Source organism: Strigops habroptila, chromosome 2 (assembly GCF_004027225.2).
Source record: "Strigops habroptila isolate Jane chromosome 2, bStrHab1.2.pri, whole genome shotgun sequence".
Taxonomy (NCBI): domain Eukaryota; kingdom Metazoa; phylum Chordata; class Aves; order Psittaciformes; family Psittacidae; genus Strigops; species Strigops habroptila.
Genome location: NC_044278.2, coordinates 44,567,558 through 44,594,524, shown reverse-complemented (window position 1 = coordinate 44,594,524; position 26,967 = coordinate 44,567,558). Strand labels below are relative to the sequence as shown.

Sequence of the window (26,967 nt, the reverse complement as noted above, 5' to 3'; positions counted from 1 at the left end):
AACAGCAGAATTTTGAAATACTTGAACTTAACCCTTCTAGCACCCAAACCAGGCTTTCTATTATTATCACTAAATAGCTAACAGGGAGAAATACCTGGAACTTCCAAGCCTTTCGTCTTTGCCATTATTGACAGTATCTCTTCTGTGGAATGGTTTGCGCTGAATATAGGTGGTTGATTTGCAGTCTTTGAAGTTGGAGGCAGGTATGACTTCAGTGCTGTACTCTGCAGGACATCATTTATGTACTGATCCAGCTCATCCTGGCTTTCTAGTGAGACATACATGAAGGATTATTAAGGGTAAGAAAGATCATAATTTATCAGTGTTTTCTTTTTCAAACACACCATTCTAAACGCTCACATAGAAGCTCACACAAAAATGCAAGAATATCATAAGCAAGAGATTTTTAAGCTGAACAAGTTGGAAAGAAAAAAAACCAAACCTGTTTTTGACTCTTTGAAAACAGTTACATTAAGAAGTTGGTTTTCCCTTTGAAAGGAAGTTAAAGCGTTTCTATCTTGCTGGTAGTCCACAGATCACAGTTGGACTTAAGGGTGTTTTCCAACCAAAATGAGTCTATGAGTCTATCATCTCTTCCACACAAGCTCTTGTCTATGACTCCTCACTGTCTTTTCCTGCCTCTAGCCTCTTTCACACAGTCCCCATCTGCTGACTCTTCAGACTCAGCTTTACTGCAGCAGTTACTGTTCAACACCATACTATGAATGTAGGAAGAATACGCTTAAATTCCTTCTCCAAATTAAGTCATGCAAGCACTGTCCTCACACTGACACACGAGAAACCTGAGTGACTATCAACTATGAACAAAATAGATTCTGTTGATAGAACTTGGCAGAGAAAAAAAAAAAAAAGATAAAAAAAGAAGTGGACAACCACTACCTTTTTCACAGAAATCTGCTGAATAGCCTCCATATTCACTGTCAGGACTATCGCGGCCTTCATTAGAGTCGTGTAACAGTTTTACGTCACAGTCTGGATCCAGGAAGCTCAGATGTGTATGAAAAGAGGTGGTAAGAAATTCTGACAGCTTGCCTATCTTCACCCTGCAAACAGGAATACACACCAAAAAGCATTAACATATACCGTTCTGATACCAAGTAATACTCACTGAGCTTTCAACAACTCCTCCAAAATTTGTAAGATGAACTGTTAAATCCACCTTTGGTAACTACACAGCAGATACTGATAGTGAGAAAAACAAATGTAAAACAAGAGTAGCAGATCTGAGTACTTAGTGCTCTAGATACCTACAGGTGTTAACTCAATTACATGTAGCGTGCTGTATGTATGAAGAGAGACCCTGAACAAAGACCTAAACTCTAAGGATAACACACACGAAACCGGGGTTGAGAAGTTCCCATGAATATCAGTATCTTTCCACCAAACTGCAGTGCTGCTAAAAACCAGAAAGCATATCTGATTACCAGGGGAAGATACTGACTGACAGAGAGCAAGCAGAAAGAGAATAGCTAGGTAGTGTGGCATCATATGAATTTGCTTTTATATGTGGATGAATGGAACAAATAAGCTTATAAGTACAACATGTAATTTGTGTTTCAAACATCTCCAATAACCATGAAATATAATTACATCTTAAAACCAGAAGCCCAGCCAAGACCAAGTGTTTGTATTTCCAAGGGTTTGACATTCATTTTTCCTTATTCATTAATGGCAGTCAGAGATGGTACCCCTTTTGGAGACAGATCTTGTCCATTGCATGTGAGGTCCAGCTACCATCTAATTGACACATAGCAACTAAAGCTGAAACTTCTCTCTTTGCAGGGTTCTAGCACAAGGTCTGTGCACTACCACAAGCTCAAAACTGAGGATTGTATATGATTTAATTAAAAAAAAAAAAAAAAAAAAAAAACACAGAGACAATCATCTGGGGGTTCTGACATTACCTGGCACCTCCAAAATATCCATCCTCTAATTTTCTTATGGTGGCAAGAACTGCGGGATGAATGTCAGTACCATCATCAACTGAAAAAGAATAATTGAAGAGTCTAAGCTTACCAACACATTTTAAATTATCATGTACAAATGAAGGGGATTACTAGGTGTTCTCTACAAAGTAAATCAGACAAATTTAAAACAGAGCCCACACTTACCAATACTAGCTTATTAAAAAAAAAAAACCCAAATAAATAAGCAAACAAAAAACCAAACAAGTTCTAAGGGGATTTCTCAAGATAAAACCCAACTCACTACACACAAGTTCCAAAGGGATTTCTATCACATTTCTTTGGACAAAAACAGCATGGAGATGATGAAGAGACACAAGGATATAAAGGAGTAAAACTAAAGTGAAATATTACCATGTCATCTAAATTCAGCACACACTTGAGGAAGTTAAACTGTACTTTTGATATTGGAATTCAGATTTTGAAATGTCTCTTCTCAAACTGACTTCCATCCTATTCCCCCTGCCTTAATCTGCTCTGTTTGAAGCGCAGAAAATTAGGTTTACCAAGCATTGTGTGGGTGATGGGAAATGTCAGGGTTGGTCTCCCTGTCATCCTCCAACAAGAAGTGAGGTACGCCAACTCTATCTTCAGCATCTCCACAATCATCTGATTGTCTAGAGCCAGATAGAAGTGATGCTGGTCAGTAAACTAGAGAACAAAGAAATATGACATATGAGTAGTTGTCAGTACTCTAATTTTTTTTTTTCCATTTCCTCCTTTAAATCATTCACAAAAGCCATACAAGCTGTTCTTGACCACAACCAAGACTGCGTGAATTAACCTAACAAGCTCTGTGATCGTAAAAAAGAAATCCATGCTTGAGCAGAATCCATTTTCTTACACTTTGGAGGCTGACTGTGAAAGAAGTAAGCCACACAAATAAAAAGTAGACAATCACACCCACAGAGCAGAATCTTCCCAATGATGAATTACAGTAACCTATGGTCTGGAAGATGGAAGTACTCTAAATGTGGAAGAAAAAGCTAACAATAGCAACAAACCCAATAAATAGGCTAGTGTGCTCACTGGGGACTGGGAACTGGTACCCGTATGTCTCTTGGGAACAATCTGAAAGTCAAGCTGAATACAGAAAAGCTAGCAATTACTGTGCAAAAAAAGTACATTAAATGTACAGTGGTAAAGTGTGCTGTTCCCACTACAGAGGAAAGCCAAGAACCACAGTAAGAGACTATTATGGCTACTTCAGGAGCTGGAAACCAAAAAAGGTAGACAAACAATGGAAAGCATGTAAAAGCCACAACAAAAGTTACATAAGGACATACATCTTGGGGAGGGGTGAGCATGTAAATTCAAGCTGACAAAGCACAGAGGAATTATTTCACAGAACTTAAGGAACTAGCCAGAACAATCCCTGAGCCACTTGCAATCAGTTTTGATAACTCAGAGCAAACAAGTCCCAGAAATCCAGAGAGAAGCAAACACACTTTGAAGAGGAAGAGCCAGTTTAACATAAACCAGTCAAGCCAATTTCAGTGCCTGAAAGCACAGGAGAACAAAGCCAACTTGAGAATGCCAAGATGATTACAAAATTTTAAAGTAAGATGGCCAGTCATAACAAAAAACAATCTCAGTAAACGAGTCCAATTTCCTTCTTTCGGAGCAACTAGATGGTAGGTACAAGTGGCTGACATCCCAAATTTCAAATGTTCACACTAGTGAGCTGAAGAAAAAATATCTGAGGAGGCAGAACTGCTCAAAAAATTGTTCTCAAAATAGCAGTTACTAACTATTTTTTCAGAAAGAGAAGGTATCTAAATGGGGTCAGCCTTTGCCCCACACCGAATCAATATTTTCATTAGAGAACAGGATGAAATACAAACTAAAAAACCTCACAAAATTTGTGGACATTAGTCAAGATCAACAGAGATGAGTTAACTGCTAACTTTAGGAAGGTGAAATTAAACATTAATTCTACCCCCCTCAACAAAAAAGTTAGGGGGAAATGTGTGGCTACAAAGTCAAGCAAAAATGTTACGGAGATTTTAGTTTAACTCGGCAGGATAAATGCCATTTTGGAATACATCAGTAAGTACTTGATACACGGCAAGATTTCAGGTGGAGTACTGGGTCCTACTTACATAGTGAGATGTGACAAAAAAATATTTTGAAATAAATCACAACTCTAAGGAATTTTTCCCTAATTTCCAAAAGTGAAAATTGGTGTGTGGGAACAACACAACAAAAGCTGCTTGTGTTCAACTGACATAGAGAAGAACAGGAAGGGATGCACATTTTTTGCAGTAAATCTGATGTTGTTTGGACATCACGAAGGACTGCAGAAGCCATCTATGGAATCCACTGAACACGTCTTCCACTGGAATTTAAGGACTACATTAGTCAGACATCTATACAGGAGGGTGTGAGCATTCTTTATTCTGCTCCAGTTGCATGTTTGTAGTAGGTGACCCCTTGTCCTTTTAGTACCAACTGCTAGAATAAGTCTGCAGGAATAAGTGTGTGGTATTTCATTAACTGTACAAATAAGAGCCCTTAATTCAGAAAAATAAAGACAGAACATCCCTTTCTGAGCCCTATTGACCATTTCAACAATATAACGAACAGATTACATCTTATGCTCTTGGGGGTCACAGTACTTGGCACACATATGTGAAACTAAATTTTCCATCAAGGCAATCAGTAGGAAGACACATTAAGTGACCTGTTTCTGGAGAAACTATTTCATTAGCTAGAATGTTGGTTCAGGCAGAGTTCAGTAACAACTTTGTACTATTGATTTGCTATGTTCTCCTAAGCCTGAAGCCAAAGAAGCCACACTCTGTATGACAGAAGGGAGATTTATCAGTACTCCTACCATGCTGATCATCCAATGCTATTAAAAAAACTCACAAACCAAAGCACGTCTGCTTTATCAGCCCTATTCTACCTTAAGTTGAGCGACAGCATGTAAAAGCTAAGTGCTACACTAATGATTAGCCATTAAATAAGCAGTGATTTCCCTGTCAGCTTTAAATGCTCACCTGAGGGGTAAAAGCAAATATTTGATTTCTTATCACATACAGCTTGGAAGTGCCTAACACTCCGATATGTCGGTGTGGCCGTCCACTTAATTTCATGTTCTTATTCCGGCCTGTGAAGAAAAGAGAAAGAAAAAAAGGTCTCACCTAACATTTCCTGTGTGCTTTTCCACAACAACCATTTTAGACAAAGAAATCATTCATTGATACCAGCAAGGCAGAAGACAGGTAACAGAGTGAGATGCTACAGACTGGTAGCAACCACCATTCTGTAGCAACCACCAAAGTAGTAGCTGGAGTTCTTCAAAGGCCCAATTAAAAATAAAAATCTTGGCTTCATTGACCATGGGATTGAGACTTTTAATTACAGTCATTGCTTAGCACCTGAATTTTCTCTACCAAAAGACAGGAGATATGCCCTTTCGAAAACAAGGCCATCAACAGACAACAGAAATTGCAGTGCTTTCACTGTAGAACCTTAAAAATTCTTGCCCACAGAAGGCTAAGTCCAAATACAAAGTACATTCAAATACAAAGACAGATCTTCATTCTTTTCACCAACCCAATAAGCTCCACTTTTCTCAGTAGAGCTTATTAGTGAATAATCCACACCACATTCCTTGCTCCAGAAGTCAGCAGCTGACTTGAATCTATCTGTCAAGGAATATGAGCCAAACAACCAGGTGCCTCAAAAAAATACCCCTGTGGAAATTCCCACAGAAGTCACTGTTAAAAACAATACACCAATGTGCTAAATCATCCTACTCCCTCCCCCACTACTGAAAGAAAGCTATTACGAATTATTATGAAATAAATGTAAGCTTCAGCAAAGCCCTGCAAATGTTTCATTTGTAAAAAGTTCTTTGTGATAAAGAGACAGATTCTCTCCCCAAAACAGCACCTGCAATTTCCCTTTACTGGAAAAGGAATTTACTGGAGAGTAAAGCTCACACTCCAAATAAGTTCCCCTTTGGAAGCATTCAAACAACCTCCTGTTAAAAACAAAAAATTCCTAAACAAGAAAAACCACCACCACAACAAAAAAACCCCAAACCTACTCCATGAACAGCCTCATACTCTCCGTCGGCATTATCTGTAACCACATTGCCATGGGAATACACTCCTGACTGACAGAGAAGCACGATATGGCTCCCCTTGTCCACGCTGCAAAGGAATGTACCAGTGCTGATTCACCCCACCTCAATTTTCGCCTCAATTTTACTGTGTAGTAACATCCACAATTTTGAGTTATGAGTTGCTGGCATGCTTAAAATTGTAAAACCAAGTTCAATTACAAATATATGTAACAAATTTTCCAAGACCACCTTCATTCTAGCAAGAATTATCAAAAGAGACAGTTATAAAAATATTTTCGACAACTGGAACTAGTCGGAGTTTTGGGGCATTTAATTTAATACAACTGCCGGGCTCTGAGGAAAACAGGCCTTTAGGGCCACTGCTGAGGAACTGGAACATATTTGAAGTCCTGTGTTTAGAAAAGCCCTGAAGGCTTCTCAGTTTGCAACACATAGTGCTTCAGCAGCTCAACTAAAATCAGGGTTGGAAGGAACATTAGCAAGAACCTGACAACCCAAAGATGCTCTGATAGCAACACGGCTTCCCTGGCTTGGAGCAGAAAACCTCCCAGGCTGTCTGCTGGTAGAATGGCAACCACACTGCTGTTTCCAGACTTAAACCAGAAGTACTGAACATTTGCCTTTTTTTTTTGGTGTTTTTCCAGGCGTCTGTTCTAAAGCCAGTTTCCCTGTGCAAGTAGTTACTGCAGGACAAAAAAAGTCAGTTCTTGCCTAACTCCTAGGGCACAGGAAAACTTGTATTTTGGCCACCTTTTCTAATGAGACAACTTTTTTTTTCCTGTTGGAGTCCCTTATTTAAGACAGAAGTTCTAATTTCCTAAAGTTTCTTGCCACAAAACACTTTTTTTTTAAATTAAATCATTTAAATGAAAAAATTAAAGAAACTGAGACAGAGTGAAGCAAGAAAAACAAACAATGAAACACCACCCTTAAAAACAAACCTTGCACAGCAGTGAAGAGAGGCTTCCATGTTCAAATACCTACCGAGCATGGTGTAGAGGTTACTCAGGATGCGAGCTGGCTGCACTCTTAGTGGATGGATATCAGCAATGCTCTGAACATTGATTCCATGGTCTTGCAAGAGATTCTTAATTTGATTAGATTCAGCCAAAACAGTTACTGCATAATAGAAAACAAATACATTAGAAAAAACAAGCACCTGCCCAGGCCACAGTATCACTGACAAAGCGATAAATGAGCTGGTTGCTTTACCAGAGCAGTCCAGGCCCCTGAAAAGCCTTTAAGTCCTGATCAGCTGGTGCTTGCCTTCTACTTAATTTTCTGGTTTTGGCTATTCCCACACTAACAAAAGAAGCCACTCCCCGCAGCAGCCAAAAGACAGCTGTAAGTCTGTCTGCCTCATCTTTGTGTACAGAGATCCTCCCCACTCACTGCTCTCTGGTTCCTCCAGAAAGAGGCTGCTCAGAAACTTAACTGACTTGTCTTCTGCCAGTCCTGCTCCTTCTTGCTAGAATTCACCAAGATTTTCCATTTCACTCCACGATTCAGATTGCTGCTCTCCAGTCCCTGACAAGTCTTAAAATTTTAACAAGTATTTAAAAAATAAAACGTTTGTTAAACCTGATCTTCTCTCTGGATAAAGGCAGCCAGGCAAACAACCCCTTTCTCCGTCTCACAGCATCATCAAAACATCAAAACGCCAATGCAAAATGCACATTATTTTTAATCATGCCTGTCTTCTTTCCTGTACATACAGACTTCACCATCACATTGTCCAATTCATGCAGAATGTTCAGAAAACTCTCTCACCTTGCACCACAACATCAGGTTTAAGTCCAGTGGAAAATCTCCTATTTAAGGGATCGATTTCACCTGCAGCAAGAAATCCCTAGAATAAATGCAAGAGAAAGAAAGAAACAAAAATTAAGTAAAAGGCTTCTGATTTTACCAGGAGGGCAGGACTTAACACCTGGTTTATCTAACTTGTCCACTAAGTAGTACATTCAATAAAAACAATGGCTGCAATACTCTTAGGAACAGCAAGAAAATGGTTATGACTGACCCAATCTGCATATTCAGATTTCTTATTTTACAGTTTCAGCAACTGACACAATTTCATCAGGTCAGTGATCTTTTATTTTTATTCAGTGGTTTCTGTAACAAGTCCATGGCTAACATGGGACAACTCCGTAGGCACCTTATGCCACAGAGTAAGGCATAGCCTAGTGGAACTGAAGCAGTTCCAAATCCTAGCTCTGGGGCAGCCAAGTCAGCCTGGGCATATTCTTCTAGCCTAACCATATGACAACTTATTCAGCTTGTTAGAAACAGAAAATTGCATATCTGTATACAAGAGAAAAAGAAGCTTCTGAAAGCTCAGTCATCCTTCCATGGTTCATGTGCATGTTTCAACCAAACTGTTCTTAAAACCCAAGCCATCTTAAAACAAAATGACATACAAGCTCACCTACTGTACAATAAACGATTACCTCTGCTAGCAGGCAGCTAAGGACGTACAGTGACTGGCCCCAAAGATGAGGCAACTTTCCAACTGGGACACGATCCACTGAGTGAGGATTTTCATACTCCTCATCCACCTGAAAACAAATGCATACGCAAGAAAAATTACCATAAAGTTCTGAAGAACAATCAATTACATGGAAGTATCTGAAAAACTATGGTCTATCATCTACCCTTTCTAACCTCCCATTATTACTGACATTGAGATCTCTTGGTTTTATTTTGAAGCCTGCACATTTTCTGGGACAAGAACTATGCTTTCTTTTCTTACACCACCCCACCCGTTGAAGCTGGAGGGCGAATGAGTATTCTGTATGTAATTACAGCTTTGGTGTTAGCACTTCCCCTTTCTTCTCACCATGCCTCTGCTGCCTTCCCTCTAGGCAGCTTGTAGGTAATTGTGTGTCTGCTTTCCAACCCCTTGCAAGATGACCCTTGAACTTCACTGATGTCTACTTCCTAGTTTCCTGAAGTAAAGGTGCTTTCCAAAAATGAAGGCTGTTCTACCTTTCCTGTGTTAACAAGAATGGTCAATGGAAAAAATAAAAGCAGACTTTTCTAAATTCAGAAAAAGAAAAACTGCCTTGCTTTTGCAGTATACAGATCTACTGAGGGTGGAGGAAAAATCCTCCTTGGTAACATCTTTACAGTACCCATTTTAAAATTCATAAATGACAGGTAAAATCTACCCTCTTTATTTGGCATGTTCATCAGATCATCATCATCATACCAAAATTCACAAGAAGGCTGTGAACTCTTACATGGTTGTTCCCACTAGGAAGGCAACTCAGAGTTTCCACCTCAGATCTGTGAGCAACACATCAGTTGTCAACACTCCTTGCCCAAACTCAGACCTAGCCAGGGGGCTGCACACCCTTAATGAGTGAGGGCTGCGAAGTCTGGAGCGGAAGAAGAAGTTGGCAGGGAGGGATACAAAGGCAAATAGCATGGAAGAGCACAGAAGCTCATCTGAATTTCTCTGTCACAGTGCGAGAATCAGGTAAATAGTAACAGCAAAGATGGGTCGAGGAAGGGGAGAAGAGAAACAAACCAAATCAAAACAAAAAAACAAACAAGCCAAATAAAAAACCCAGCCTAAACCCTAATCCACCTCCTCTGAAACCCCTTCTCCCTCACATACAAGCTCTGGAAAAGAAAGACAACAATCCATCAACATAGTAGACAGGCAGGACAGTCTATGCTTTATTTCTTCTTTGAGCTTCAGTTCCTAAGTCAGCATTGGCACTTCTTAAATATTATGTCTTGCCATAAGGATTTAAAACTTTAGACATACTCCAGTATTTCCATAGGCACCCAGATTCCCAAGTAAAAACTGTGACCATTTGGAAGCCTAAAGTTTATCATTTCTCAGAGGGAGCTGTGAGACGTCTTTTAGTTTTTAAATGTACAGCAGTCTTTTTATTGCTGCTTTAGATTTATCACCTACAGGAAAACTATAAAACTGACACTCATCTTGATATCTATGTTTTGCATACTCAAGTGGATGCTGCATTTTCACAATACCTTTTCTGGAGGCACTGCGTAGAGTTCAGGCATTAGCACTATTCCATTCTTCTCTCTAATAAGTATTCCTTCCAGAGCCTCTCTATACTCTTGTACCTAAAAAATATTTTAAGAGAGTGAAAATTTACATTACAGCCAGCATAATCAAAACTGTAAAGTTTCAGTACTTTCCAGCAGTATGTTTCTGCTGAAAGGGCGGGGGAATCACAACTTGCTGATGGAAGATCAGGGTTCAAATTCTCAGAGACTGTTCCAACATCTCAATATTATCAGCCTCGGAAACATGAACACACATCTTTAATCTATAACACACCACTGCAGTACAAACTTCTAACATATTCCTATCAAGAAGTCACTGGAACAAATCCTACATGGAATTTGCAATGGATGACAATGCAGTGACATGGATGTCAGGACTGCCAATATCCATAGAAGTGTAAGGTGTATAAATTATTAGCTTTCTGCCATGCACATTTGTCTATGATTTTCTGAATTCTGCTTCACAGGATTGGGAAATCAATCTAACTGATTTGCTTAAAAATTTGCCCCAGGGAAAACTTAAAAGTGGATTTAAACTGATTAAAAATATCCAAGTTAACTAAACAGAAAATCCTCTTGTTCTTGTGTTATGTATAGTATGCCCAAGAATACCAGATACATACAAAATAAAGAATATTTAATGTTCCTTTTACCAGATCACTTATGTGTAGTATGCCCAAGAATACCAGATACATACAAAATAAAGAATATTTAATGTTCCTTTTACCAGATCACTTATTTTGTTCCATTTGTTAACCATCCCATTCCAAGCTTTTACCTACAGGGAAGCTGTTTTCTAAAACTACCAGCACCTGCCTATTTCTGCTATCCCTTTCTGAGTATAGTGAAACACACAAAGGATACTGTCCCAGATAATCCAACTAAGTTCTAGAGACTGCTTTGTGAAGTGGTATTTCATTGACAAGACTGAAGTTTTGGTAAACTTTCTGATTTTCCCCCTCATGAAATAATGCCATTTTTCTCTCTCTACCAGACTATTTTCCTGGGTTCAGGAAAGCAACTTACATTTCTAGTCTCAGTATTTCATTTTATTTACAACACCTGGTACATAAAGAAGGCTTTGGGGTCTGAAATTCACCGTATTGTTTCTGATGCCATTTTATTTTTAAGGGGTTATGTTTAACAATCTGCATACTAGGCAATTTTAAAAATCACATTAATTTTTTACTTCCTTCAAGCCACCAATCTACAGAAGTCCTGGTATGAATGCATTTATGCATTTAGTGCTGGCTACATGACACTTTAATTCACCAATATTCTCCAGGTGCCACTGTAACCTTTGGAAGGCTACAGTCAGTTTAGCTTCCCTGACCACTGGATGCTCGACACAGTAGAGGCATGAAGTAACTTAGGGAATTAATGAAAATGAAATGGCTCCTCATAATCCAACCACAAATCTCCCTGAATGTACAGAAGGACTAAAAGTACTGTGAATCTTGTTTTCAGCAGCCAAGCCACAGAGGTTGTGGGAAAAAGAAGCTGGTCTCATCCTGAAACAACTGGGAAAGAAGTACCAAGGTTGGAGATAAGAGAGAACCAGGCAAATAAACCCTGTTCAGCCCAGTTGGACTACACCAGCTAACAGAGCCACTCAACCTGGTAGAGGCCCCAGCGTGCACGACATTGCAGTTGCTACCAACTCATCAACTCCACAGGAAGAAAAGATTGGCTGAAGACTACTCTCATCCTGCTGATGGGGTATCCAACTGATACCAAAATAAACGTGGAGCAAGCTACAAAATACCATGGGTAAATGGCTTTGCATTTCCACTGACTGTAATTTCTTCTTTCCTCACCTGAATTTTATCCTCATTGAATACTCCATCAATTAGGAAGTATGTCCAGAATACCGGCCACTCACATTCAATATTCTCAAAGAGCTTGAGCTCAGCAGGATCATAGTGCAGCCTGTTTGGATCCTAGAAATTCAATTATACTTGTTTAGTCATAGTGCTAAATTAGTCAGTCATATTCCAAGCATAATGGCAGCCTATTTTATACAAGTAATTACAACCAAGAAACCAATAAAAACACCAGAAATAGTTTCCACGCAGACTCTTGACTTCTTTTTCACATTCAGTTTCAAACATTTAATTGTTCCCTAGACAAATCAATCTTTCCCAGTCTCAGAATCTAGGTGTCACCCAAATAATCTTGGCTCTGCCTCAGTTCAAAGATACTCTGGGACACTTCAGACACCACTTCAGCTTAGGCACTTATGCTTGTGCATATCTAAGGGTTCATTTCTTACAGAATTAAGTTCTGTGCTTAATAATTGTCTTTCAAACACTTGGCCTCCTCAGATGTGTGTCATTTCTAGGGTGGACACCTGGATTGCCTCCAAATCCAAAATCCAAAGAGGTCCTATCAGCAATATAGAACTTCACCCCCTCATGTAAATGAGATAAAAAATGTCTATAAACAAGAGATAAAATTCTTCCTAATGCCTAACTGAAATACACATCAGAAGTACCTCTCTGGGTGTCTTGTAACCATCTCGGAGAAAGCGGCAGCAGCCATAGCGGCCCTATAAAGACGGACAAAATTACACAAAACTTCATGTACTGTTCTTCCTTACAGACTAACATCAGTATAAAAGTATGTGCTGAGTTTTAAGTGTCACTTAGGGATTTTCCTCCCTCTCTTCCCCACATGGATGAACCAACTCTGGCAACCCTTGCCTAATTAGGATTTCTGGTTAAGAAAAGGAGGTTCTGCTTCTCTTTGGAAAATAAAAATAAAGGAATTCCTTACCTGCAATTTGGACAAGATTTCACTCTTGGTTACATTAACAAGGTTTAGATCCTCCACTGCAAAAGCCGGGTAAGAAATAATAGAGAGAAGGCCAGCATCTATTTCCTTTGACGTGGATGCCCTTGGCAACATGGAGTATAGAATAGACTGAGCAAAACAGGAACAGAAGAAAGGGATGTAACACAATTTACCTACTTCAAAAGACTATGTCAAGTCCAAATGGAATATAGTATTCGCAAAATGACAGAAAACTCACTGTATAATTATTTTTAACTGAGTTAGAACAAAAATGCTTCACAACACTCACCTCCTCATGATCTACTAGAAACAGGGTGAAAAGTGTAGTCTGAAGCCATCATTATTACACTAAGTTCTTGGTTCAGTTAATCAAGATTTCATTTAAAAACAGAAAGTAGAGGGCTGTTGGGGTTTGCCCTAACAAAGGAAAGAGAAGACTATTTTTTACCTGACAATGTTCTACTTCATCAGGAAGAACATGAATCACTGATTTGTGTCCTCCATGAGCTCCAAAAAGATCTAGTTCATCAATTGCTTCCAAAGCGGCCTTCAAAAAAAAACCCAGAACAACAACCCAAAATCATTAAATACTTTTTAAGCCAAGTATACACTCTAGCACCTGTGCTTATTCACTGAAGGAAAGTAAGACGGAAGTCTGCCCACAGACATTTTTTCATCTTTAAAGAGATGCTTGGCAATACTTTAGAAAAAGTAAGTATTTCTGTCCTCCTGCTAGTAGGATACAGGGCTGATGTGCTGGTGATCCTTCTTACAATTTAAAGGCAAAACAAAACAATGGGGAGCTGGGCTTCCACTGAGATACTATTTAACCGTTAAAGTACTTAGTAATAAGTGCTATATTCCAAAACAAGCCCCATTCAGTGGCCTTTCACTCCTCCTGCATGAACGGCTGTTCAAAGAGGAAGGCTTGTTCAAGGCTACCTAGAATCAGCAGAGGCCAGTGCACTGGGAAGAAAGCAGTGCCATCTCTCTGATACTATCACTTCCAAGTGAAAGAGAAATGAGACATCTGCTCTCTCCAGAGCCAACCGAGGCACAGCACGCTCTATGTGAATAGGTGAATCATCACATCTCATACCTCTTGGCTATAATGCATTTGCCCAGCGAAGACAGCAGCAGCCCAAACACTGACTTCATTTGGACACTGCTACTTTAACCTAGCAGGCTACAAAACCTGGCTTTGAAGAGATGGGGTGTGCAGCACCATGCAGGGAATGTGGCAAGAAAAGAGCCAGAGTCAATCTATCAGAACCTTCCTCTGAAATGCATATTCACAGGGTTGCAGTAGCACTGAATGCTGCTCCGTGCCCATTTTTGCCCTGCAGCTTCAAGGTAGTATCAATCTCTGACAAAGACTGCACAGCACAGCTTGCCTTATGTCTCTGCAGAGGGGTGAAGGTATTTTTCTTCTTCCAACACAAAAATGGGTTTACTGGCTCTACAGACTGTCTCTCTCTAGCAGAGTGCTACAGCAGCAGATGTTCCTGATAGCAGCAGAAAGATCCACTGGGGAACTGATAGCTGGGACCATGGGCAGCCTTGAAAAAACCACTGAGATCCACTCAAAGGCATATGCTCTGTGTGGTACTCCTGCCACAGATAGCCACACAAAGCAGACAGGGGAGAGAAATGTTAAGAGGGAGGATGAGTCCTGAGGCAGATTAAAGAAAAAGCATCTACCTTACCCTCTGCAGCAGGGGTCCCAGCATGCCCTCCCGGTCCTTACCCCAAATAGCACTTTTACTGAACTCAGAGCCACAGAGAAGCAAAGCTGTGCAGTCAGTCCTGCAGGTTGTCCTGACATCAGTGTGCCCAGAAGTCATGCAGAGACCACAGCAACCCATGCCAGAACATTCAGGGCAAAAACACTCATACTGGACACCTAAGGAATAACCTCCCGCATGGATACTGCCCCACCACTAATCGACTGAACTGTGGCCAAGACCAGCAGTTACTCCCTCTTGCAGCCACACAAGGTAACTAATAAATCTTGCTGAAATGCTACTGCACCTTTGACTTTAATCATAATTGACTTGTGTGAGCCACACAGACACCATATAAAAAGGTAGTTGTAGACTGCATATTTACATTTATGGCCTTCTGAGCTTCATTTAGTATCTCTGTGACCTTGTGCTATGGGGAACCAGAAATATCCACTTTCTTTTAAATACATCTTTACTCACATCTCTTTCTAAATTACTTGTGAATAATTTCTTAGACTGATATTCTACCGTTTTTCAGGATTTACATCTGTCCTAATCTTACCATGAAAACATCATATGTAATAATGGGGCTGGAGAATTAAGAAAGAAACGACAGAAAACCAGAGGCCACTTTATGAGACTGCACCTCACTGAATTTATCAGATTCATGGCACAATGAATCTGGTACCCTTCTTGCAATGCCCGGAACAACTGTGCTGAGGTCCTTCAATGAAAGCCATTATCACGATGATTTGTCACTAAAAAATACTCACACCCAAACAAAAATTCTTATACAATCATTTAACTATCGTAGTGGCCAAGAAGACTATGCAAAGGAAGCCATCAGGTTTGTCAGAGCCCTTCGGCATGACAGAACAGCCATGAAGGTGGTGTCAGGAAGACATTCTCACTTTGGCCATCCCTACGGAGCTTGCGTTCAGTTCAGGGATGCCCTGGTTTGTCTTATCACCACGTTCCCAAATTCCATAATCCTGCAACAACATCATCAAGAAAAAATTGGCATGATTATATACAAAACCAGTGTTTTCCTCCCTTGTCCCACAACAAAACCAGACCCCTGCGCGAAATCAGTTTATTTGCCTTAACAAAACAAAACCAAGTAAAACAAAAATGCTCCAAGTCTCTAAAGAGCCCCTCCTTGGGCTTAAAGAGCAACACATAAAAATATATCCCAGCAGGACCAGATCTACAGTCATGAATCACTGTCTTCACAGAACACAAAACCCTTTATCCTTTCCCCTGTGCATGCTTCTCCCTGTGCCCCTTCAACTTGCCAATTTCCAGAAAGTTTGTTAGCACTTTGCTCTTTTTAGAAAGGCCCGTAAGATTTTAATGTGACATCAGGAAATATTTTTAATTATCAATAAAGAAAAACTATCATTATGATAGAACAAGTATACCTCACCAAGGCAGCAGTTAATCTTCCACAGCCCTCCCACAATTTCCAAAGATGCTCCTCACAGTGTAAAGTACTGACAGGTTCTGTTATCGTCTCATGGAAGAAACAGTCTGTATTTTCTTTCTCCATCAATAAATAATTTCCCACCCACATCTGAGCAGTGTTTGGGTGATTTGCATACAAATAACTACTTACAGCAACTTTGTAGGCAGCTTCTATGTAAAAAACAAGATTCTGAATAAAGGTAACTTCATCAAGGGTGAAGATAATACGTAACCCTGGTTATAAGAAGGAAAGAGAGTAATTATATTGCATTAAAACTGAAATATTTACTCTTCAGTGAGTTTCATGCTTTTGTTTATTTGCTACCAACTACTGCCCACTGAAATAAATGCAAAAACTCATGCTGATTTCAAAAGATCAGGCAGCAAGACTCAATACTGACAAAATACTTCAAATGCCACCAATACACATTGTTTCAAAGAGAAACCAAACCCACCCCCATGGAGGGTGGCATTCAGGCACAGTGGGTACAAAGCAGAGACCTCTGTACCAGCTCTGGAGAGCATCCCAGTTCCTACAGCTCCCCACCCCTCCACCTGCTAAGTGTTCTATCAAGAGACCACCAGGACGCCCAGGCACCTGCTCTGCAGGGGTCAATGGCAAGGGGCTGTGAGGACAGAAAAACACATAAAGAAACGTATCCTTATTCCTACAGAAGTACAGTTGAGAAGAGCACAAGCTAAAACAGTGCCAGCAAGAAGAGGAACACAGATGGCACTGGTGGCACCTGGCTCAATGTCACCACTCTGAAGAATCCAGGTTGTCCATTAGGACACCCTATGTAGTCTTCAAACATGAAACTCTTCTCTGACACAACTCTGAATATTCCATGTATTTGAATGCCAACAAACATTAAGGGAATGGACACTGCCAGTTACTATAAACATGAAATCCTAACTAAGTCCCATCTCTCTTCCAGAGAAGTATTAGTTTATTCTGAGTAATAATTACGTAAAGGTCTTTGAAGCTAGTTACAACTTTTTTCCTCTTCTAAATGAAAGCTAGAATAGAAAAAGACTGCAACAACGGTCAAGGCTAAAATACCTTCTGCTTACCTGATGCAGTCATCTGTGCCAAGAACAGCAGGTAAAGGGAAGTTGCATCCACTTGTAGATGCCCCCACTGGTCGTCCCCAACCACCGTGGCACAAGTTGCAGAGTTATACTTGGCATGGAGGCAGTCTTTGGTACTCTGTGTGCATTTGAACTTCTCTACCTTATCTACCTAAAAAACACCACAAATTTCAAATCTGAAACATTTTGGAATAAATTCTCCAAACTATGCCAAAACAAACAACTTTTCTTAGGCAAGGAGAAACTTCAGGTCTTGATTCCTATTACCTCACTTCGGTGTGTTTTGATTGATCAGAGTGCTTAAATGCAACTGCAACTTTAGGCTCCAGCTAAATCCACATCTCTTTGGGAAAGAATGAGATGAAATTGCCTTGTTGAGTTCAGATCTTAGTTACAGGTATGCATACCGGTGAAAATCAGTTGGCAAAGGCAAAACTATGATTTACTACAAGCACTATCTCAAAAAGGTGCAAGTACAATCAGAGCTTTGCTCAAGAGTTTTAAAAAGACTCCCCAGACCTTCATCTACACACACACGGAAAAGACACAAGAAATACATGCTTCAGATGAGATGCTTTATAAATACAAGATGTACTAATTCAACTCATACCTATGACATTACCTGTCTCATCATGCACTGTAAGAGTCCTCGCATCAGCTTCACAACATTCTGCAGGAACAAAACAGAGCAGTGACACCCTCACACAGCAGCTGTTACAAACAATATTCAAAAGTGACCAAGTTCACACCTCCTACTAACGCCCTGGCAAAGGTGAATAAAAATGTGTATTTGCCTGAAATGCCTTACATGTCTTTTTTTTAATATATATATATAACATAGTGGTTGATTTTTATTCCCACATCCCTATCCAGAAGAACAAATATTTTCCCAAAGGCCATCTCTAATCAATGGAGTATCTCTCTGTGATCCTTCTATCCAGCTAAGGAAGTAAGAGGAATGCTATGTCTTGTAATAATAATAACAATTGCTTTTAGAGTGACAGATCCAGGGAACACTGGTAGGTGACTGCAAGACATTGACATTATTGGAAAACCTGCTGAGCTTCTTCTGATCTTTATACAGCAGAAAGCAGATGACTAATGTAAAGAAAAGGCCTTTAGTGTGTACAAAGAGAAGCACAAGATTTTGCCTTACGTGAAAACAACCTCATCTTTTCACCCCAAAATTATTATAGCCTCAAAATATGATCACGCACCCTGAGTCAAGGTTATTCTGTCACCACAGATCTCCCAGGTTTGAATAGTAAATGTCAGCATAAAATTTACCCAGTGCCTGCAAAACAGCAGGACACTGATGCCAGCACCTCCTCACTTCCCATTTAACCCACCTCTGCACTCTCACTTCTGATGCCCATCTTCCCAGCTGCAGATTACCAAAATTAACTGTGTGACTGACCTCCCCTTGCAATTCTCCAGCACATAAGTCTTCCCAGTTTGGAGATCTTTACCTTGTTTAATTTGATCAAACACGTCTATACACCACATACATCTTCCCTAAGATGACACCAGTGCAAATTTCAAAGACTGCTACTTGAACTGGCATGCTTCTCCTATGGGGTCCAAGCAACCTAGGCTGGATATTCTGCTCATGAGGGATCTCAAGGTTTAATCAGAGGCTTGTAAATCTGGGCATAAAATCTCTCAGAAGCCTAATTTTCAACAATCATCCAACCGATGGAAGTTTGACTTCTACATGGTTTTGTTTTGTTTATATTTTAATTCAGATGTTAGCCTCTCTGACACCCAGTTCTCCACATTCCTGCTTGTGGAAGGCTGCCAGAAACGCTGCATACCACACACTGCACTCATGTACTCCAAGCTGAGAAAACCCTGCCAGACCCTAGACAGAGCAGCAATGTGAATGCACCATTCAAAACCACTACTGTATGAAAAAAATCAGCACTAACTGGTTAATGCCGAACTCTGACATACCTGTTCAAGCTCATAGGCTTTGGCTTTATCCTCGTCCCGGTCCGCATTCTTCCGATAAGCCATCCCCAGCCCCCAGACAGCCAGGATGCTGTAGACATTGTCCCGTACCCATGCATCTTTATGGTCTGTACTGGCTGAAAGCAGCCCTGTAACTGGGTTCTAACCACAGCAGAAGGAATAAAGAACAAACATTACTATCTGTATTAAGAAGCACCAGTTCCTTCTGTATCAAAGGGTAACAAAACAAAAGAGAGAGCCAAAGATGATTTCACACTGATTGCACGCTATGGCTGCTCACAATTTTGAAACAGAAGTGAGGTCCCATCTTTCTTTCCCAAACTCACACAAGTGAAATACAAAATGAATGTGAACATTTCAGGATGTAAAGCTTATACCATCTAGCTGGGCATCCACACCCACACAGGATTATTAACTAAGTCACTGAGTAAAATTTGAAATACATTGAAGAAACAGGAATTTCAATTTTACATATTTGTAAGGAAAAGAGAATACTGAGTTAACATTAGAAATTGAGTCTGGATCTATTCTTCTCTATGCACTGGTCTGTGGCATGATCTTAAGGAAGTAAAAAAGCAGTACTTCCCTTCTAGGAAATTAAACACTATTTCTATTATTTACCTGCTGGGTTTATGACAGCTAAAGCATGAATGCATGCAAAGCCCTTTCTACAAGTAGCCTCTTTTGAAAGATGTACAGAAAGAGAAATTCTGACGGTATTGAAAAGCAGCACTGTCGGAAAAACAGCACACTGAGTAGTCTCCTGCATCCCAAATTTCCCATTAAATTTTTCACTGCATCATTAATTCCCATCACTTCACTATCATTAATTTTTAAGACCATCTTTCTCAGCTGTATGTTCTTCACTAACAAAAAGATGAGGTAGGGAGGCAAAAGGTCGATAGAGCTTTCAGTCAAATCAAGCCTTTACAGAACATTTCAGTGCAAAAAACCCAGCTGCAAGGGCTGGTGTAACAAGGGGCAAAGATTACAGTAATAAAGATAAGTAAAATTAAAAAGAACACATACACCAGTTTTTCATTTCTGCCACACACTGGTTCACTCAACTCTTTCCTTAGTTATTTTTAAGACAGAAGTTTTGAGAGGGAAGAGCTTCAGTTATAATTTCCTTTGCACGTGACAACTGAGCATGAAACCAGTGACAGCCTGACACACATGACTGGGCACAGTCAGTGCTATTGTTATGGTTTAAATACAGCAATGTCCAGTGGCTCGCCGAGAGCAGAAACATGTAGTTCTGCTGAAACAGTCCCACAGCACGGTCTTCCCAAACCAAGTAAAAATCAAAGGACACCAACTTGTATATTTGATGGGGAACGGAGCATATATGAACTCAAAGAGTGTAAAGAACTTTTTTCTGAACTTGAAAAGTCAAACCAAGGAGTAACAGAAGTAAGCAAGCAAAGAAACAAGAGCCTGCTCCCAGCTCAGCACTGCGCCTGTGTTACAAGAGACAGGATTTCTGTAGGCAGAGTGTATATGCCCAGTATTTTTAGAGGGTACTTTTTCCCCTCCCTCCCACGCAGGACAACAAACCTTTCTGCACCCGCAGCCCTGGCTTGACAGAGATCACCCTGCTGCCTGAGGAACAATCATTTTGGTTTATTTTTTCCTCCATGCTGGGCTGGCTGCCACTTGCAAAGTCAAAATGCCTCCAGGTACCAAGATGGAAATCCCAGAAAAATGGCCCATGCAAGACTTTAAAAGACCATTCAGTCCCTGGGGAGGTACCTGTCTACCTTCAAGAGGTTGCATTAAATATATCCAAAGGTAGCTATCACCATTTCAGTGGTTTTGGTTCCCCTACAAGAAGGTCCCAGCTCTTGGGGCACACTGGGGCTGGCTCCCATGGACTGACAACACATTAATGTGGATCCTCGTGCACATGCAGAATGTTAACAGAGCAACACATATTAATATTAACATTTAAATGGTTTGGGGTTTTTTGCTTGTTTGTTTAGAAAGTCCTTACTTTTAAAAACTACAGTTATTTTCTTCTGTCACCTGCTGACACCATATGAAAAGTACAACCCTTACAAAGTGCTAAAAAACCTCAAGAAACACTGAGTGTGCTTAACCCTAAAGACATCAAAAGGATTTCAGCTCAGCTAAAACGTCCATGCAGTGATCACTAACTGGACTAGCAGGTCTCATCCTGCAAGTCACACTGCACATACAGATCCATGGAGCAAAGAATATTACCAGCACCCACGGGCTCTGTGAGCTGAAAGCATCGCAACACAAAGCTGACTGCCAGACTAAGACTTTAAACTGCTGTATCATGCCTAATCCTACTTTTAAGTCGATCTGTTAATCTGGAGACCAAAAAAAAAACCCCACCAAAACACAACACCAGGTCCTACAGAGGTCCAGACGCCATTAAGAACTTCAGCATTACAGGCACAAAAATAGTGGGGTTCTAACCAGAGCAGTAATACAAGTAAGCCCACATTTAGCATCTTGCTGAAAATCTATTTACTTTGCATCTATCTCATTTATTCATCAGATGCAAACTGATGTACGCTCTAGCAAAGTTTGGAGAGAAGACTGTTTACATGAAACCAGACATTGCACAGTTGGGGTTACCCATAAATGTATGCCACAGGTGCTTTCCTTACCAGTCCCATATGCTTTTCTCTTATAGTACCCTAGCAATACTTAAAATTTATCTAGACGTTAAGTTTTGCTATTTTATGGACATATCTTAAGATTCACATTTTTTCTTACCTCAATCAACTTAAGAAGTGTAATGAGCAGCTGAGAACAGCCTTCTGGTGATGCTCTTCAGTGCTTGCTTGGCTACAGTAGTGAAGCGTCCCTCTGGCCACCATCCCCAAGGGCACAGGACAGGAGCTGGTACTTTGGTCTTACCCTCCTAGTACAACCTTTAACAGGATCGTACCTATCCCTGTGCACGCTGCAGGGGCTGATCAGCACAATGCAGTGCTTGCAAAACAAGAAAAAACGGGTCCAACCCCGTAGAGCTGCTGCATATGGAAAACTGCCAATGTTGGTGAGGGGTCCGGAGCTGTGCTTTGAATGCATGTCTGCCTGGTAGCATGTATATTCTGAATTACAATTTTTCTCTAAAATGACATTGATTTAGAGTGATTGGAATGAACACAAGATCAGTTGCTGCTACTGAGAAACCTGAGCCCTGGTGTACTTAACACCTTACCAAAGCAAAATGTTCCTCCCCACACAACGTGTTCTCCCCGCTGCACTCTTAGGAGAGCAAGCTCATTACTGCCGCTCATGAGACCACACAGCCGACGTGCCAGGTCTGCACACATGGCATGCCTGCGGCCGTGGCGTACAAGGTCACAGCCACACATCACCCCTGTGCTGAGCGGCGGCACTTCAGAAGCATCTTAAACACCTCCTGGTACTTCTGCCAGGCTGCTTGTGGGCAGGCTGATGGATTAAATTCCCTTCCTGTCCTCTGCCCTGAAAAGCACCTGGAAGGCACCAAGCAGTGAAGCAGCAGCCCAGCCTGTCACAGGCTATTCTGCTCCCGAGCAAGAAAGGGTGGCACGTGACCCAGAGACAACTGTCCTAACTTGTCCAAGGAAGCACTGCACCTCTTCACCCACTGAGCTGAACATTTTCAACCTACTGCAGTGGACAACCATAGAGAGTACACATATAGAAAACAAAGCCAGAAACCCGCTCTGCACCGTCCCTCTGAACCCCCCTGTGACACTGTCCCTCTGCCCTGCTACTAGCCTGTGATTTGCTTTCCACACACCAAAGAAAACTTACTTATCTCCTTTGCCCACCTCTGAATTCTCCCCAGCATTAAGCACTTAATGGAAAACACATCCAAGCACTGTAAATAGCAATTAGGAAATTCTGTCACTGGTATAAACTCCCACATTACCATTAAGCTACCCCCTTTTTATTACCGTTAACTATTCATATTGTTAAGGCACAGCTCTCACGGGGCATGTTTGATCTCTGGATCTCAGAGGCTCCATCTCTCCTTTAATGGAGGCTGTTATCAGTATCCTCATCCTATAAATATGGAAACCAAGGCAGGCACTAGAAGCCAAAGTGACTTGTCCAAGGTCAGCCTGCCGAAGCACAGCTCAAAGCATCTGCTGCACCCCAGCACAGCAAGAGAGCAAAATTATCTTCTCACACCACTTATGCCATGTTCTTGCATTTGTTTCTAATGAGCTTGTAACAATTAGTTTACAAACATTAACCCAGAGGTGTCTGGACCCCGTGCCCACAATAACAGTCAGTCTTACTGACCTAAGTGGATTTGGGTCCTAACCTCTTCTTTCACTGCTTTCCAGTTTCCTGTAACTCTCAGCAAGTATATTTGGGAACTGACTTATGCAAAAAACCTTGCTACTCTCCTCTTTATGTACTGGACTCTTTTAACTGAAGCATGACACTGCAGAACACACTGTGAGAAAGAGAATCATAGAATGCCAGGTTGGAAGGATCATCTGGATGGCAAGCATGACCCAGACTAGATGTCCAGCACCCCATCCAGCTTCACCTCAGAGCCTGCCTGGGTGAAGCGAGGACATTAAGCAGAGAGCACTATAGGCCGGGTTGGACAGGGCTTTGAGCAACCTGGTCTAGTGGAAAGTGTCCCTGCCCATGGCAGTGGGGTTGGAACTAGATGATCTTTATGGTTCCTTCCAACCCAAACCATTCTATGATTCTGTATGCGCTGACCAAAAACCAGAACAGGTAATACCTTTTCCCCACCAGCCCTGATACCTTGGTTCTTTGACTGCTCACATACGCAGGCAGCCCTGCCCCACAAGCCAGAGCCCGAGCAGTGTCACACCATGAGAAGTCACCCCAGGACCACCAGTGCTGCACAGCCTGCCCCTGCAGCAGGTCAGGACAGGAATCTCTTGGACGTGCACCATAGCACACACGTACTGCACAAAGCACTGTGCGCCCAGCTCTGTCCTGAATTCACTCTGACCAGATGCTGACAGACACATTTCTAAGGCCTTGCTCTTGCTTGGAAACCTTATGTTACTGGGACTTGCGAGTGCTACGGGTATGTGTGTGTATACATATATACCGTTACAAAGGGTGGGCGTGTATCATATGACCACGATCACATTCTATACACAGTATTACTGTTTGCAAGCTCAGACTTGCTGCGTTTCTCACATATCTCCTAATGCGCACTTACATGAGCGGCTCGTGAGCACCCCGAGGACATGCATCGCCTCAGCCTTCCCCGCGCTCCTCCTCGGAGGGGAAAGGAGGCAGGGAAAGGAGGCCGTGCGCTGGGGACCCCACAGATTCTCCTCCCCCGGCCCCGCCGTGCTCCTTGTGCGACTAGGCTGCGGTCACAGGCCCCGGCCGCTCCAGCCGCACCGCCGCGGCCCCTCAGCCCCCCAGCCCCGGCCCGGCGCCCCGCGGCGGCGGCGGCCGCCCTCACCTGGTGGCAGAGAATGGTTCGCTGGACCAGGCGGGCGTAGCCGTCCAGGCGCACCCCCGAGTTGCTGCGGCTCCTCATTGCCCCACGGCCGGCTCACTGCCGCCTCGGCCGGCCCGGCTGCCAGGCCCGCCTCCAGGCCCCCGATCGCGACCGGCGCGCCGGTTCCCGGAGATGGCGGCAGCTGCCTCCTCCCTCCCTCCCTGCCGGCCGGCCTGCCCGGCGGGCGGCGCGCCAGCCCGCCCTCCATCCGGCGAGGCGGGGCGGGGCGGAGCGGGGCGGGGTGGCGCGGAAAGGAGCGGGGAGCCTAGCCTCCTCCCTCCATTCCTCCATCCCTCCCAGTCTCCGGCTTGGAGAGGCGGACGGCGAAGTGAGTTTGCTGACCGCAGAGAACAAGGGCGCTTACGGTGCAGGCGGGATACTCGAAATCCCAATTTTCGCTTCTGGGAAGAAACAGCAGGCTTCCCCTGCGGTGTTCCCAGCTGCTGCCCTGGGGAGCGGCAGGAAGAGGCGAGCATGAGGGACGGCCGGCAGCCGGGGCACCAGGCGTGTCGGTGTCCAGGGGAGTAGCGAGGGGCAAAGGCAAGGCCGGGCAGCCTGAGCTGTGGCGGGACAAGTAATGAAAGTCAGGATAAACGGTCAAAAATAAAGGCGATTTTATACATCTTCTTCATTAGTGGGACTGCAGTGATAGGACAAGGGGTAATGGGTTAAAACTTAAACAGAAGAGATTCAGCTTAGATACAAGGAAGAAGTTCTTTACTGTGAGGGTGGTGAGGCACTGGAACAGGTTGCCCAGAGAAGTGCTGAATGCTCCATCCCTGGCAGTGTTCAAGGCTAAGTTGGACAGAGCCTTGGGCAACATGGTCTAGTGTGAGGAGTCCCTGGCCATGGCAGCGGGGTTGCAACTAGATGTCCTTTCCAACCCAAAACATTCTATGCTTCTATGATAATGATGCAAAAGGCCAGAACATTTCTAAGGTTTAGAAGTTTTTCATTGTTTTTTGTTTGGTTGGTTTTTTTAGCCTTAAAAATATCTTTTCTCTTACAGAATGAAAGGCAGAAAATTGCAAGACTTTCCAGATGTCTTCACACCTCAGCCTTGGCTTTCTAGCTCAGTGAAGAAAAAAGGTGTAGAGATTTCTGATGGAAATGGACCCACTGTTCCCATGGATGCTCTAAGGGCGTTAGGCAACGGGTACCTCGGAGATGATTTGCCCTGGCATGACTCGTGCTTCCACACCGTAGTTCCCGAGTATGGATAGAGTGGGAGCCAGCAGAAAGAATGGCACTCAGGCAAAGAGCACCAAGCCTTAGAAACTTGACAAAGACTTTAAAACAAACAAGCAAAACCAAACCTACATGTGTTAGAGAGTCTTGAAATTTTCAGTGAGTTTCCTCAGTGCTCCCTGTCACAGAGCAATGGGAAGCATGGATGGGTGCTGAAGCACAGAAAAGATGTTGCAGAGTAGTTGAGGGTTTGAGGTGTGGGACTCACTCAGACTTCATAAAGGACTTTTTTTTTTCTGTTGCCTTTTTTGCTTTCCTCATATGCAACTGCAGCATTAACAGAGTTAATTTGTAATTCTTTTTCTCTGTGCTGACTTCATTGACTATGTAACTGGCAGCATGGTTGAGAAAACAATCTTCAAAGGAGGCCTCTTCCTTCAGGGGTGGCCATCAGACAGCATTCTGATAAGCACCCCACAGCAGGAAGGGGATAGGGCACTACCCGGGAGCTCCTTAACTCCATCAGCCTGAGCCCTGCAGCTGCAGCTCAAGTGAGGCTGCACAGTCCCATGACATGGACCCATTCCCTCTCTCCTAAGCTCTGCATGGGCTCCCTGCTCCAGGCAACTGTTTTTTGCAGAGAGGATTGCATACACGTAGGGAACATGTTTGCTGAGCAGGGCGGTGCCAGCTGTACACAGCATGTTGCTGTTCATGGAGGACCACCTGGTGCTCTGGGAAGGGGTTACTGCTTTCATGGAGCGCAGGGCTGCCATGGCTCAGCTGCTAGCAGTGCACAAGAGACCAAGGACCAAAAGGATATTATGACACCCAGTGTGCAAATGCATTCTCAGCTAGTTTAATGATGAGAATTATGTACTGAGATAAAGTAATATGCTGCTGTGGGTGCAAAATTTTGCTACAATTGTGCTTTTAAGTGGCAAAGTCAGAAAAGACCCCTCACCTCCAGGAATATATTAAATAAAATTATTAAAAGAATCACAACATATGTTAGTGTGCAAAATATAGAAACAGAGGAAGATTCCAAGCAGGTCAGTGACAGTGGAATATGCATTTTCATAAGGAATTTAATTACTGAAGCCCAACTCAGCTGTGGAGGAGCTTCAGCAG

At 42.3% G+C, this 26,967-nt stretch overlaps 1 protein-coding gene across 5 annotated transcripts in view; it reads right to left on the bottom strand.

Annotated features, from left to right (window-relative positions):
• Positions 1–24,861, bottom strand: part of PHKA2 (phosphorylase kinase regulatory subunit alpha 2) — a 45,608-nt gene extending 20,747 nt beyond the window's left edge. For 4 of the 5 annotated variants that reach the window (XM_030476646.1, XM_030476643.1, XM_030476644.1 and 1 more), the window contains exons 1-19: positions 24,610–24,861; positions 19,152–19,310; positions 17,821–17,868; positions 17,181–17,349; positions 16,258–16,340; positions 15,554–15,634; positions 13,367–13,465; positions 12,901–13,047; positions 12,620–12,673; positions 11,943–12,065; positions 10,087–10,182; positions 8,532–8,639; positions 7,852–7,930; positions 7,066–7,200; positions 4,988–5,097; positions 2,492–2,636; positions 1,926–2,004; positions 901–1,064; positions 95–268 (exon numbers count right to left, since the gene is read on the bottom strand). In XM_030476646.1, coding sequence (XP_030332506.1) covers positions 95–268; positions 901–1,064; positions 1,926–2,004; positions 2,492–2,636; positions 4,988–5,097; positions 7,066–7,200; positions 7,852–7,930; positions 8,532–8,639; positions 10,087–10,182; positions 11,943–12,065; positions 12,620–12,673; positions 12,901–13,047; positions 13,367–13,465; positions 15,554–15,634; positions 16,258–16,340; positions 17,181–17,349; positions 17,821–17,868; positions 19,152–19,310; positions 24,610–24,687 — 2,131 coding nt within the window. In that variant the 5' untranslated portion in view covers positions 24,688–24,861. The other variant, XM_030476647.1, reaches the window with a different exon arrangement.
• Positions 24,862–26,967: the final 2,106 nt, after the last annotated feature.